The sequence below is a fragment of the Laccaria bicolor genome, genomic scaffold, assembly GCF_000143565.1.
Source record: "Laccaria bicolor S238N-H82 LACBIscaffold_6 genomic scaffold, whole genome shotgun sequence".
In the NCBI taxonomy this organism is placed as follows: Eukaryota; Fungi; Basidiomycota; class Agaricomycetes; order Agaricales; family Hydnangiaceae; genus Laccaria; species Laccaria bicolor.
Window position 1 is genome coordinate 552,346 of NW_001889877.1, and position 14,314 is coordinate 566,659.

General features: G+C 47.1%; 6 protein-coding genes across 6 annotated transcripts; 3 read left to right on the forward strand and 3 right to left on the reverse strand.

Annotated features, from left to right (window-relative positions):
- Window positions 1–8,053: 8,053 nt before the first annotated feature.
- LACBIDRAFT_315516 (uncharacterized protein) lies at window positions 8,054–8,714 on the forward strand (the record flags this gene model as incomplete). Its single annotated transcript, XM_001878031.1, has 3 exons — window positions 8,054–8,267; window positions 8,331–8,341; window positions 8,369–8,714. The coding sequence occupies exon 3, from the start codon at window positions 8,424–8,426 to the stop codon at window positions 8,712–8,714; it is 291 nt and encodes a 96-aa protein (XP_001878066.1). The 5' UTR covers window positions 8,054–8,267; window positions 8,331–8,341; window positions 8,369–8,423.
- A 261-nt stretch (window positions 8,715–8,975) lies between these two features.
- Window positions 8,976–9,216, forward strand: LACBIDRAFT_315517 (uncharacterized protein; the record flags this gene model as incomplete). The annotated part of the gene is made up of 1 exon (XM_001878032.1): window positions 8,976–9,216. The coding sequence occupies exon 1, from the start codon at window positions 9,058–9,060 to the stop codon at window positions 9,214–9,216; it is 159 nt and encodes a 52-aa protein (XP_001878067.1). The 5' UTR covers window positions 8,976–9,057.
- A 728-nt stretch (window positions 9,217–9,944) lies between these two features.
- Window positions 9,945–10,985, reverse strand: LACBIDRAFT_247303 (uncharacterized protein; the record flags this gene model as incomplete). Its single annotated transcript, XM_001878375.1, has 5 exons — window positions 9,945–10,079; window positions 10,133–10,253; window positions 10,317–10,772; window positions 10,832–10,892; window positions 10,961–10,985. Coding segments are annotated over 5 exons (798 nt in total), but the record flags the coding sequence as incomplete, so codon positions are not given.
- Window positions 10,986–11,665: 680 nt separating this feature from the next.
- LACBIDRAFT_315520 (uncharacterized protein) lies at window positions 11,666–11,836 on the reverse strand (the record flags this gene model as incomplete). The annotated part of the gene is made up of 1 exon (XM_001878376.1): window positions 11,666–11,836. The coding sequence occupies one exon, from the start codon at window positions 11,834–11,836 to the stop codon at window positions 11,666–11,668; it is 171 nt and encodes a 56-aa protein (XP_001878411.1).
- Window positions 11,837–11,880: 44 nt separating this feature from the next.
- Window positions 11,881–12,219, reverse strand: LACBIDRAFT_315521 (uncharacterized protein; the record flags this gene model as incomplete). Its single annotated transcript, XM_001878377.1, has 1 exon — window positions 11,881–12,219. One exon carries the CDS (start codon window positions 12,217–12,219, stop codon window positions 11,881–11,883), a length of 339 nt encoding a protein of 112 aa, XP_001878412.1.
- A 1,109-nt stretch (window positions 12,220–13,328) lies between these two features.
- Window positions 13,329–14,014, forward strand: LACBIDRAFT_293269 (uncharacterized protein; the record flags this gene model as incomplete). Its single annotated transcript, XM_001878033.1, has 4 exons — window positions 13,329–13,601; window positions 13,641–13,875; window positions 13,927–13,930; window positions 13,999–14,014. The coding sequence occupies 4 exons, from the start codon at window positions 13,329–13,331 to the stop codon at window positions 14,012–14,014; spliced, it is 528 nt and encodes a 175-aa protein (XP_001878068.1).
- Window positions 14,015–14,314: the final 300 nt, after the last annotated feature.

The window sequence follows — 14,314 nt, forward strand, 5'->3', positions numbered from 1 at the left end:
ACTTCCTTTNCCTCCCCCTCCATTCCTCTCTACCCCCTCCCTCCATTTCTATTTCCCTTTCTCCCTTTCCCTCCCCCCTCCATTCCTGATCACCCCCCCCACTCCTTCCCCCCTCTCTGTAACATAGAATGTAGTAAAATCAACTTATGTAGTTGCTAATATACTTCAATTTTCTTTGTCTCATGAAATCTAAGTCTCTTAATTATCAGCTTAAGGTCTAAGTCTGGTGGAGTCCAGACAGAGTATACAGACTCCAGATAGACTCCACTTGGATGATCCAGAAATATAGACATTTGGTTGTATGATAGTTGGACTCCATTTGGACTCCAGAAATCCAGCTGGAGTCTGCCAGAGTCCAACTGGACTATGTGGAGGAGTGTAAAGTACACCAGGTTAGTAGAGATAATGCAGATGAGAGGCTGAGATGGAGGACAAAGGAACAAGACAGAAGTTAACCTTAATATCAAAGATAAGGGTACTTGGTACATGCTAGGAGTTATACAAGTTGGAGGGAGTAAGGTCTGTGAAAAAGGAGAAGAGGTCGGTAACTTCAGTACAAGGTAGCAATAGATAGAACAAGGGCCATGAGGAAAGTATCATGGAGACAGAGATGACAAGGGAGGAAATGTGGAGTTGGAGTTGAGGCTTATTGTAAAAAGGGTTGCCAAGGTGGAGTACAGGAGACTTGGGAATAGTGTTTGAAAGTCTGGTTCGGTCCGGTTTTTTGATGCCCAGAGGCGTTAACCGTAACCGTAACTGGTCTGCCTTTTCCCCAGAAGTCAAAAGACCAGACCAGACTGCAGACCGCAGTTTTTTGCGGTCTATAGACTGGTTTCAGTCTGCATCAGTTTTAACCGGTTTATGACCGGTCTTTAGGCCAATATTTTAAAATTATGAATTGGTAAATTTATTAACATCTCTAATAGCTTCAAAACGAGCCCAAGAACGTTAAATTCCGTTAGGAATTGGTGCTTCTATAAAATAAGTCTGGTACATCTATTATTCCCAAAAGTAATTTACATTTTAATTCATATCTCTCTCGTTTTTTTACCAAATCGTACGTTCTTGGGTGCGTTTTAAAGGGTATTTAAGGGGCTACAAAAGACCGGTCCAAACCGGTGAAGACCGGTTCACGTTAACCGGTTTTTTTTGCAGTCTTTACATTTCAAAAATAAAAGACCATAACCGCAGGTCCGGTCTTTTGCGGTCTTGGTCCGGTCTGGTTACGGTCTTTTTCCAGTCACAAGACCGGACTTCCAAACACTACTTGGGAAAGCAAAGAACAATAAGCACTTTGTTCTATTTGGAGTTGTTATGCTCAGAGTTGGATATGTGTGTTTGGCATTGGTTTGCTGGAATACAGGGTCTGAGTTGATTCGGCATTGGAGTCTGAGCAGAAGGGTCATGAGGATGGTTCATGACAGGTTCAATTGTTCTCATCCCTGAAACTTTTATGAAGCAATAGAAAATTTTCCTTGGCCTGGCAAAATTTTCAAATGGCAAGAGTTGCCTAAGAATTACTTCATGCACAATGTTGAATGAGTGAACAAGCATGGTGGAAGGACAGACATGTGCAACATCCACATTCAACAACCCCAAGCTTACCTTGTCATGAACTTCCACTGAGTCTCAGACTTATTAAGCTTCATTGTGAAGATAACTGGCAGTACTCAGCTAACTTTCACCAGACAACAATGGCTGAGCTTATTCAATCCAGGAAGTTGGCATTAGATTGGATGAGAAATAACTTGGTGAGCATACTACAAAATTAACATCATTACTGCCACCTTCTTCAGGAACCTCAATGTACCTGCTCCCATCTGTCAGTGAGGTAATTCTTGCCAACAAAAACTACCCTGTTAATGGGTTGCAAATTAAGGATGATGTTGGACTCTGCTTTCTCTATCCCAACAATGCAATGCTAAATTCACTTGGACCAAACTTGGACTGGTGGAAATTAGTGAAAGCATTGTAGGGGGAATCAAGGAGATCAAGGAGTATTCAATTCAAGTGAAGAGATAAAGTACAAAAGAGCAAAGAATAAAATGTTTATGAATCAGGCAAAAGAAAATCATTCAACAGCATATCAAGACATGATTACATTGTTAAGAGAGAAATAATTGGGAAGCAATGGTATCAGTGTAACAGGTTAACTAAATGCTGTTTCCTGCAAAGTCACCATCAAGATCTTTCTTTTTGTAGAACAAGTGTGCTATTTTGAATATAAATTTTGAAACTCTCTTTGTAAGTTTGGTAAGATGATGGACTAAGGATAAAAACATCAGGGGGGGTCCAAACAAATACAACCAAAAAAGATACCTTTTCTCTGAGGAATCATTGTTGCATCTGGATAAACAGCTTGAACTGGATGATTCAAAACAACTGGTGTTGAAGGCAAGTTCTCTTCACCAGGGACTGTACTTCCTGCATCAAGAACTTGAATCTCTTGGGTTTCTTGGACATTGGCCATAGTGGTAATCAGATGAGATTCCACTTGAGGAGCTCTGTTCATTAATTTGTAAACTTGGCTCTGCAGTGTCTCTGCCTCTGTGTATTTTCCCAGACCATAATATGTTCCTGCTAGATTTGCCATGGTTCTGATTGTGTCTGGGTGCTCCACTCCAAGAATTTTGTTTCTTCCATCCAGAACTTGCATCTCCAGCTTCTCTGCCTCTGTGTATTTTCCCAAGTATTGATATGTTATTGCTAGATTTTCCATAGCTCCAATTGTGTCTGGGTGTTCCACTCCAAGAATTCTGTTTCTTGCATCCAGAACTTGCATCTCCAGCTTCTCTGCCTCTGTGTATTTTCCCAAGTTTCGATATGTTGCTGCTAGATTTGCCATGGCTGTGATTGTGTTTGGGTGTTCCACTCCAAGAATTCTGTTTGTTGCATCCAGAACTTGCATCTCCAGCTTCTCTGCCTCTGTGTATTTTCCCAAGTTTCGATATGTTGCTGCTAGATTTGCCATGGCTGTGATTGTGTTTGGGTGTTCCACTCCAAGAATTCTGTTTCTTGCATCCAGAACTTGCATCTCCAGCTTCTCTGCCTCTGTGTATTTTCCCAAGTTTTGATATGTTGCTGCTAGATTTGCCATGGCTGTGATTGTGTTTGGGTGTTCCACTCCAAGAATTCTGTTTCTTGCATCCAGAACTTGCATCTCCAGCTTCTCTGCCTCTGTGTATTTTCCCAAGTTTCGATATGTTGCTGCTAGATTTGCCATGGCTGTGATTGTGTTTGGGTGTTCCACTCCAAGAATTCTGTTTCTTGCATCCAGAACTTGCATCTCCAGCTTCTCTGCCTCTGTGTATTTTACCAGACAATAATATGTTATTGCTAGATTTGCCATGGCACGAATTGTGTCTGGGTGCTCCACCCCAAGAATTCTGTTACTTGCATCCAGAACTTGCATCTCCAGCTTCTCTGCCTCTGTGTATTTTCCCAAGTTTCGATATGTTGCTGCTAGATTTGCCATGGCTGTGATTGTGTTTGGGTGTTCCACTCCAAGAATTCTGTTTCTTGCATCCAGAACTTGCATCTCCAGCTTCTCTGCCTCTGTGTATTTTCCCAACTTTCGATATGTTGCTGCTAGATTTGCAATGGCTGTGATTGTGTTTGGGTGTTCCACTCCAAGAATTCTGTTTGTTGCATCCAGAACTTGCATCTCCAGCTTCTCTGCCTCTGTGTATTTTCCCAAATTTTGATATGTTGCTGCTAGATTTGCCATGGCATCAATTGTGTCTGGGTGTTCCACTCCAAGAATTCTGTTTCTTGCATCCAGAACTTGCATCTCCAGCTTCTCTGCCTCTGTGTATTTTCCCAAGTTTTGATATGTTGCTGCTAGATTTGCCATGGCTGTGAATTGTGTTTGGGTGTTCCACTCCAAGAATTCTGTTTCTTGCATCCAGAACTTGCATCTCCAGCTTCTCTGCCTCTGTGTATTTTCCCAAGTTTCGATATGTTGCTGCTAGATTTGCCATGGCATCAATTGTGTCTGGGTGTTCCACTCCAAGAATTCTGTTTCTTGCATCCAGAACTTGCATGTCCAGCTTCTCTGCCTCTGTGTATTTTCCCAAGTTTCGATATGTTGCTGCTAGATTTGCCATGGCATCAATTGTGTCTGGGTGTTCCACTCCAAGAATTCTGTTGCTTGCATCCAGAACTTGCATGTCCAGCTTCTCTGCCTCTGTGTATTTTCCCAAGTTTCGATATGTTGCTGCTAGATTTGCCATGGCATCAATTGTGTCTGGGTGTTCCACTCCAAGAATTCTGTTGCTTGCATCCAGAACTTGCATGTCCAGCTTCTCTGCCTCTCTGTATTTTCCCAAGTTTCGATATGTTGCTGCTAGATTTGCCATGGCATCAATTGTGTCTGGGTGTTCCACTCCAAGAATTCTGTTGCTTGCATCCAGAACTTGCATCTCCAGCTTCTCTGCCTCTATGTATTTTCCCAAGTTTCGATATGTTGCTGCTAGATTTGCCATGGCACCAATTGTGTCTGGGTGCTCCACCCCAAGAATTCTGTTACTTGCATCCAGAACTTGCATCTCCAGCTTCTCTGCCTCTGTGTATGTTCCCAAGTTTCGATATGTTGCTGCTAGATTTGCCATGGCTGTAATTGTGTCTGGATGTTCCACTCCAAGAATTCTGTTTCTTGCATCCAGAACTTGCATCTCCAGCTTCTCTGCCTCTGTGTATTTTCCCAGATAAGAATATGTTGATGCTAGACTTGCCATAGCTTCAATTGTGTGTAGGTCCTCCACTCCAAGAACCTTGTTCCTTGTGTCAAGAACTTTAATCTCCAAGGTTTCTGCCTCCTTCAGATATCCTTGTTCCCGCAGCAGCTCTCCAAACTTGGTATAAGCATCATCCAAGTAGCTGACACTTTGCTGGTTACTTTCTGATCTGGAATGCTCCATATTTGCTCTCACATGTGTTACCAAGGCCCTCTGGAATCTATAAGGCTGGCATTCATCCCATCTTAGTGAACATGACAAAGTAACATATGCCATCAAGCAACATTGTTTCCCTCCATCCAATGTCATTCTGTCTCTCCCCCAGGCATGGACCAGTGGATGCATTGCATACACACCATCAGATGGCCCTTTTTTTATCAGTGAGAAGGACAGCAATACTCGAATGCCTTCTCCAAAAAGAAAATTATCCCACATGCCTGCCTTATTCAGAGGAAGCAGTTTCCGATTCAGCATAGAACTGGCAAGTGGCAATTCAGCATTAGAGGTTGTTTCATATGTTTGAAGAGCAGCATAAAAAAATATTTCCTCAGTGATTCCCTCATGGTGGAAGAAAGGAAATAAGTCCAAAAGGAGTATTGCACTAGTTGCTGCATCAGCCTTACGAGAATCATCAGATTCAGCCCTTTGTTGAATTTCTTTGTATGATAGCTCCCAAGTTTCATAGACAGTTCTGTTATACTTAGAAGCACCAGTAAATTCAGAATGGGACAATAATGTTTCTTTATGCTCAAAATATTTTCCAAGATAGTTTCCAATAGTGGTGGCTCCAGAAGCAATGTAAGCACCAGCCTGATCAATAGCAAGAGGAAGGCAGAAGAGCTCCTTCACAATCTTAGAAGCTTCAGATCGGAACTCCATTGAAGATGGATCCAAGCAGCAGGCTTTTAAAAGTAATTCAATGTTATCATCCTCTTCCATCTCAGTTACTTCTAGAGAATTCTCAGGTGAAGTCAGATTCCTGATGCCGGAGTTGCGACTAGTTATCAAGATGTTTCCCCCCCTTCCAGGTGGGAGATAAGCCTCCAGCTCAGCAGGTGATAGAGTATCAGCATTGTCAAAGATTAATATATAGTTCTCTTTCAGCAAGCCAATCCAGTGAAGAGCAGATTCAGGTGAGCCATCCAGTCGACTAGACTGGGCTGCAGGAAGATTACAGACACCCTTGAGCACCTGTGTGATAGTGCTAACTGAGGAAGCATCAATCCAGAAAACAGAAGAGAAACTGAAGGCAATTGAAATTTAGAAATGAGAGTTGGATATGCCTCTTTGGTAGTACTCACCAGTCAGCCATTTCCTCAACAAACTTCAAGCAAATCTGGGTCTTTCCAATACCACCCATCCCATGCAAAAGAAAGAGCTTTCTCTTCTGAGCAGAGTCAGTTGTGTTGAAAAAATGACTCTTGAGTTTGGCGATGACATCTGTCCGCCCTGTGAATCGGATGCTTGGATTTGGCATGAGGGGAACGACCCCATCGGATGTCGTCCTACTCCCATAATTGCTGTGGTCGATGTGGATCTGCCCGAGACGCACTCTATCAGTTTGGTTCACTAATCAACCCTTCTACGCACAGTGTTCGCGGCATAGATCGTGTTGTTGCTAGCAACAAAGTGGTGGGCACCCGCAAAAACGCTCGCTTCGCTCATGTTGAAATAATACTGAAGGTGGAGAGGTTCAGGATGAGGGGAGGAAGGAAAGAAGAGCGCCTGGACGCCGCCAGACCCCCAAATCATGCACCATGTTTTGGTTTATTTTTACATTCCTTAATTAAGCACGTGCCTGGGCTTTCAATTTCCTCCCAGATATGGCGGTCCACACGTTCACCCTTTTCGGTAGGTGGGCTCCAAGTGGGCTCGACTTTGCATGCTGGCTCCGATGTATGGCACCTATTGTCACGCGTGGTGCTTCAAGTTTACAGTTTAGTTGGATTGCCCGCACGAGTTCGTAGTGCGCACAGCAGCGAACCTCTCTCTCAAGAGTTTTTGGAAATGAAGGTGCGAAGTGTAGACCTGGACTCAGAAGTCGCGGCTGACAATCTTTTAGGTAGCAGTCACGGTCATGGTAGATCTGGCTGCGCGGTCTAAATCAGAACACGGCCAGGACTACCCTCCACAACCATCGTCCCGGTCATCCGCTCCACAACCTCAGCCAGCCCCCAGCGATGGCTGGCGATGGCTGAAAAAGTGCCCCTTTCATGGCCCAACCTCGGCCCTATCTCACCTCTCGTACCCAATGGCTTCTCGCTTACGTTCCTGATCAATGACGACCCTCCACGTACTTCAAGTCATTCGAACTTGCTCCTTTGCCACTCACCCATTCATTCTGCAAAGACAAGCGCATGAAGAGAAGAAGCACCTGCCAAAGTTACCCAGCACCATCCATTCGTCGGCTCACCCTCTTCAGCTCAACCTCTTCTTCTGTCATGACTTGCTCCTCTTCCCAACGCCATCTCTTCTCCCTCTTCTCCACCTTCCCCTCTTCCTTCTACTCGCATTCCTTCGTCCCTCATACGCTGTCATGTATCTAGGCCCCACCAGATCTTGCATTGCAGTAGAACGTGTTCAAGACAACCTGTCTTCGGTGTTTCCCTCTCTTTGCATGAGGAAGATTTCAACATGTATCTGCAGGGCGTGGGTTTGAAGACAGACGCCACAAATCGTGAGGAACGTAAACGAAGCGGCGTGGCGATGTTGAGGGTTTTTCTTGGTCTGGGTGCTGTCAGGAGTAGGAAGAAGACGATCTCCAAGGTTCCGTGGACATCTCACGAATGGATGTCAATCTCTCAAGCTCAGCAGATCGTACCCGCAAAGTCTTTCCCACCACAATCCATGCCAACCCATCTCTTCTCCCACTCATACTGCTACCCCCCTGCGATGCCCTACGAGCGCAATCCGACGGTTGTTTTTGTCTCTTGATCGCTGTATTGTTGACTCCCTCCACCGTCCTCGATCACATCTCCTCCAGCCCTTCTCAGTTCTGATTCTTGAAGTTGGCTTACTTAGTTCAGGATGCACACGCGCAAGAATGTCGACGTGTTCTCTACACACCCTCTGATCCAAGAATCGACGACTGTATGGAAATCCGGTTCTGTCAATACACGAGGAACTTCAAGCTTCTCCCAGCCACAATCACGGAAAAGGTGCGCATTTTCTGCTACCTTTCACGACCCAACTGATGATGTAGCAGCTCGCCTCGTTCACCTTGCAACGAACCAGAGGGACTCTTTTGCCCGATTACATCGCGACGATGGCCCATTTTGGCGAAGCTGGCTTTTGTGCGCCTCTGAGTGACACTACGCCTGTCGTGGTTGAAGGTTCTGATGGCGCTAAGATCTTATTGGTGAGCCGTGCTAGGAGGTTGAGCTTCGTCAAGGTCCTTGATGTTCGTTGGCGGAGATAATGCTGATGGCTCGAAAGAGTGCTCGCAGGCAAAGAGAGGGTTGTGGTTGTTCAAAATTTATCAACGTGAGGTCACTGGGCCCTGCTAGCGTTTGCTCAATTCTTGATCTTTTAGTAAGTCTATCTTCATTCTGCTCTTATAAAAGCGGTAGCCAACGAGCCAGCTGGCTCTCGTAGGATGAGATACACAGGTGTCGACTCAAAGTTCCAACACTTTCTACCGCAGTTCCTCTACGTCTTGAAGCAACTCTCCTTCAGAGGAACAATCCGATGTTTCCCCAACATCAAGTGCAATGTGGAGACTCGCGAACGAACTCCTTCCACTTAACTTCCCCTATGTCAATGGCGGATGATAACAATCTAGCCTCTGCCGCCCTCCCCTGCAGTTACTTCGCTTTCCTCGACCCACGCCGCCGAACCATTTTATGGCCACAACTCAGGGACACGAGCCATGGCCAGCCACTCTCGCTTTGCGCTACCCTCCGCCTGGGTAGACCTCTCAACTTTCAAAACCATGGACGCCTAGCTTCGAGGTTTGGTAGCCAACGCAGGGGTGATTGAGTGGCCGATCGCAGTTGGAAAAAAGATTGCTGGTGCAAAGTCAGGCAAAGTGGCAACGGAAGATGTGGAATGACATTCAGAATTTCTGATATCGCGTCCATTTCCAAACTCCGTAGGCCTGCGCGCGCACATGCAAACGTCAACTCCGTGCTTGCTTGAGAACGAAGTGAAAAGGGAACGGCGCTAATTGGATATATCCAAGCACCCATCACCTAAACACCATCCCACGCCCGTCTGTCTTTCCAACCTACTAAAACACGAAAAACCGGTCGGAAACTCCTCTTAACCTTTAAACTACTGCAGTGTTATCAGTTGAAAACCTCCTGTCAAAACACGCCAAACAATGTGGGTTTGGTGCATATCGATGACAAGTACTGATTCTGTTCAAGTTGTTCATCTGTGGGCTATATATACCACCGCCAGATCTCGCGCTAGGAGCTGGCTGAGCTCCTTAGTCACGACGCCAAGTACTACGCCAATGCATACGCCCCCTCCCCATTAAAGTCACGACCTACCACGCCTTGCGTGGCATTCGGCGAAATAGGTTAGGTTTCAAAGGCTATTACAACGAGTTTCCAACATGCAACAAACTTTCGGCATCTTAACAATCTCGATTTCGCTGCTAGCTTCGGGTCCCAGCAACCCTCGTCATTATGAAGAATGGTGTGGGAGGGATGCAAGCAACAAAGTCTCCTACTAGAAAGGGTGTGCTATCTTCTTTTGGAATCCCTTCGGTGACCTTGCATTATCACACAGATGGGCAACGGAGAGGGCGACCTCGGCGTATCGTTCAACTCCATCAATGTCTTGGGCGGGCGGTTTGCTGGGCGGCATGATTGAAGGACCCAGAAGTTTGTGAAGCCGTCCAAGGCGCAGATTTGGATTTGTGGCTTCCGGACGACTGAAGTACCGCTTCGTACGACCATAAGTCTACTCAACAGCAAGCGCTATCATCCGTTACGAGAAAGGCAGCCGTATATTGCACGCGAATACGAATCGAAACCAGATAAGTAAACGAAAAAATGGGGGGGAGTTCGATGTCCAATATATATACGTACGGGGTAGGCTAAGCATGATTGATTCAATACCATCGTATACTTCTTCTCTACAAGCATTCAACACGGGCCTAATTGAGTGAGACTTAATGATCGCGGGACTTCCTAGTACAATCACGTCAGTCTCATGTCTGATTAAAGATACAGAGTGCAAGTGAAGCTGGTTTCACAATGTTCACCTGTATTCGCCCTCAGCTGCTACGCTGAGTTCCTCGATCTCGCCTTGGATAGAGGACAAAGCCTCGGCTGCGGCGGAGAAGTATAAGAGTTGTGCCTTGATTAGCTCGTTGAGGTTCTTGATAGGCTCAGGCTAGCAAAAGAAGTCAGCAACAGCAAACCATACAGAAAAGAAAACCGACAAACATTCTCTAAAACCGTCTTCATGAGCGTAATCGCCACCTCAGTCTTCTGCACGAGATCATCCTCAGCATTCTCAACCTCAAGCCTCGCCTGCTCCTGCTTGACAGGGTTAGCGTTCTTAAACCTGTCAACAAAAACGCCCTTGATCAGCGCAAATGCAAAAAAAGGAGGGGGAAAAACAACATACGACTGCTTCGCAGCGTCCAACTCAAGCCTGCTCAACCTAACCGCCTGCCTAGCCTTCAAAGCAACCGCAATATTCGTATTCAACGTCGTCTGCCACGGATACAAAAAGTTGTCCGCGATATGCGTGTCCTGATCAAGCCGTGCGCCCGCTACCCTCTCCCATCCCTGCGCATACAATCCCAGCGCCTTTCCCAAACGGTCCGTCTCAGCCGAAGGGGCGGTGGTGGACACGGCGGTGGCAGCTGTATGCGCAGCACGCACTACAGCGTGCGGGAGCGTTTTGTGCGGTGCTGCGGGTGGGGCGGTGGGCGGCGCTGGGACGGGGAGGTTGGTGCCTTTGAGGTTGGTAGCTGCGAATGAGGTGATGTTGTACCCGATTGAAGAGGAGATTTCGGAGAGGGATTCTTGGATTTGGGTGGGGTAGTCGTAAGTCTCGTATTCGTAGACTTTTGTTATCCTGCGTTGTCGATGTGGTGTTAAAAGTGCGTGAGTAGATGGATAACAACATATGCGTACTTGAGTAAGGAGAGGTCTGCTGCACGCAGAACGTCGACACGGGCTTCGAGGTCCTTGTACTCTATGTTGTACTCTATGACAGATAGTCAGAACCGCAGCAGTTCACTCGAGGATAAGAGACTTCCGTACCCTGAGGGAGCTCCGTAATCTCGTCAGGGGCAAATTTGTGCTAGGCGCTCGCGGGTGGCCTGGACGCTCGAGTTGAAGCCCTTGCTGAACTTGTTGCCAGCTTGAGCAAAGTTGATGCTGCCCAAGCTTGATTGGAGTTTCGACCAGCCTTCCATGTGGAATTGAGTTGCTTGTCGTAGTCGTATGTGTAACGTTGCTGGCGTTGGGCACTGACGACGAGCGTGGAGTGTAAGGTAATGTGGTGGTGGTCGTGATGATCAAACGTGCAACCTTTGTATGGAACGATTCGAGGGTTTAGAGGGTTGGGTTTGTTGCTTTCGTTTTTGATGTCTTTTTCTTCTTCTTCTTTTGCTTCGGCTTCTTGTTGTTGTCGTTGGTGTTGTAGGTGTCGTTGTTCCCTTCCTCCTCCACGTCGATAGGAATGGGAACAGGAGGCTGAGCACCCTGAACGCGCACAGCACCCTCAACCCCCTCCAAACACTCCATAAACCCAAGGTCCCCAACACCCTCCCAATAATCCACCCCAACTCCAATCATCACTTCATCCCTCCATCCAATAGGCGCACTGAGGTGTTTCAGCCGTTCTCGTACCGTCATGCCCTCGTTCTCAACTCCAACACCAGGAGCAACACCCCCGTAGAGATCAACACACTCACACGCCTGATCGACCTGCGCGTCGTATGTATACCTCACGAATTTGGGTAGTCAAGGCGTCAGTCGTTCATACCGCCTAATAACGACTTCATCGCCTGTATCTTTCAACAAGGCTTGAACGACCGGAACGGCTGTTTCTTCGCCGCATAAATGGAGTTCTTCAGCTATGATACCAAGCACTGCGCTCGTCCACCCGCTTCCACGTTGAGGGTCCGCTATCATTTGTATTTCGTCGATGACGGCGATTTGGTAGTGCGTGTTGAAGTTTAGCATTTCGACGGTGCAGGAGAAGAGGGGGCGTCTTCGGATACTATTTTTTGTTCTTCGCCTGTTATCATGTTGCAGACTCGTGCGTAGGTTGTTTGTTTTTCTTTTGAGGGGGAGGGGGTGACGTCGTCTGTTGCTGTGGTGGTGGTTGAAATTGGAGGCTCGTCCATCCCCAAAGGGATTATTTGTCCTAGGTTGAGCCGTTCCCAGACTTCGTGAGCAAGAAGCCTTAACGGGCCTGCGTAGACACCCCTCTTGCTCGCTGCGAGTGCGCGTAAAGCGTGGTGCGTTTTCCCGGAATTGGTAGGGCCGACGTGCATGATCACTTTTCGATGCATTTTCCGTGCAGCTGGGTATTATTCATGTAAGAACGAACGATCGGTGGCTTGTGCGAGTTGGACGATGTGTTCCGTCGTACTTTGTGGGATGTTGGCCAGACGTGGGGCGGAGGAGGGATGAGAAACCTATGCGAAGAATGTTGTGCTGTATATGATGTCTATTTCTCTGTCGCTATCATGTGATTGGACCTGTGAGAGTCTGGAAAGAGTGTAATAGTCTTCTAGGTCTGGTGAGGAGAGTTCTTTGGCTTTGACGGCGGAGGAAAAGGCGCTGAGGAGGGGTCGGATGTCCGGTGAGGGTACGCCATAGAGGGCGAGGCGGGATGAGGATTGGGGGTGGGTCATCCAGCGGGATATGTTTGATTCAAAGAAGGCAGTAGGGTTGAGTGGGTCTATGGGTGGGTAGTTGTTCTGAGGTATGTGTGGTGGGTGTGGACGAGACCAAGGAGCGCGCTGTTGGTTTGACCATCCACCTGGCGGGGCCGGTTTACTTTTTTTGACGCTGCGGTATCGTTTTGTTATTGAAATCCATAGCACTCCCAACCTCAAACTCGGAGGTTGCATAAATAAACTCGGAAACAGAATTGTTTCATTTCTTTGTACGTGTTATTTTTGAGTCCTTCCGTACCATCCGACGCTCAATTCTCCAACGCGCTCTAAACACAACCCCCCAGAAGAGCCAACATCGACTTGAACGCAGAGGCTCTGCGTGTATTCACATACATATTCTAGATCTCACCTTCCATTTTTAGGACAAAATAATGCCACACTTCATGGTCACGTCCCGGACTCGTTCTCAAAGTCCGTGGCTGCCACTTTGCTGCCACTCGAACCCTTTATGCCAACAGTAAAGATCAATCTCCTGGCTCGCAACGTCAAACTGGGACCTTGCATTGCGAGAACATACCTTCCAAGTTTAGGTCAAAATGACACACTTTATGGCGGTGCGGAACTCCGGAACCTCGTACAGGCTGTCAACCACTTCGACCAACACTAAGAATAAACCTCTACTTATGGAAATGTGGTAAGTGGTAGGGGAGATCAAAGACTTCGCTCCTCAATAAAAGCGTCAAGCTTGGCGTTCAAGAGCCTTCAGAGTTGAAGCAACCATGCAAGCCTCTCCACCACAAGCTCCCCAATCTCATGCTCGCACGTCCTCCACTGGATCTCAAAACAGCTCTTCTTTGAGCACCGAAACCCCACCCAGTTCTGCACCTACAAGCACCCCCCTGGCTGGCTGCGACACAGACACAACCACACATCCGAGTCTTCCCCGCTTGCGCGAAGCGATTGGGCCAGAGGGTCTCGAAATCAGGGAGCACCCTTGTTCCATCTTTACAGAGTATTCCTATGGCAAAGACATATGGGATGTTGTTCGACCGGTACGTACTGCTTCACAGAATTCTCAATTTGGTTTCCAGGTAATATATGTCGTCCCTCAAATTGTTTTCCGTTCAGTGAAGCCAGAGCAGGAGTTTGACCTTGTTCTTGCCCACCTCAGCCAGCTGCAGGCTGAGGAGAACCTTCGATGGCTTCCACTCGATGCCGCTCCCGACGATGAACTTGACGTGCAGGAAATGCTTGTAGAATCAATTATAGCCAGAGCTGAGGCCGAGCTTCGCATATCGAAACCTCTAGGAGGTGGCGGCAACTGGCGTAAGGGGCCGGAAAGTCAATCGTAGTAGACCGATGAGCATACCTCGATAGAACTGTAAGCAAGTGTGTAGATGCTGGACAGATTGGCGGTACTGAATCATACAATGACATGACATTCTTTAGCACGGTGTGGCCCTAAGAGCAACCTAAGAGATGTGCCACCAAACGTACCGAAATCTAATAGCAAAATGATACTAACCTACGTAACGAAATCCCCCAGTAGAACGGAATGAGAACTACAAGGACTTTTTAACGGTCCGCCTCATTCCAGTACACCTTTTGCTTCGGAATCCCGGCCTAGGCACTCAGTTTCTGTAACGTCTCGCTTAGTATAGAGCCAGAAAATGAATTAACCTCGGACCGGCGTACCAAGTACTCCTCCCGTAGTATATCGAACTTCTTGTGATTGCATAAGGCAGCATGCATCTCTGGGTTCCTC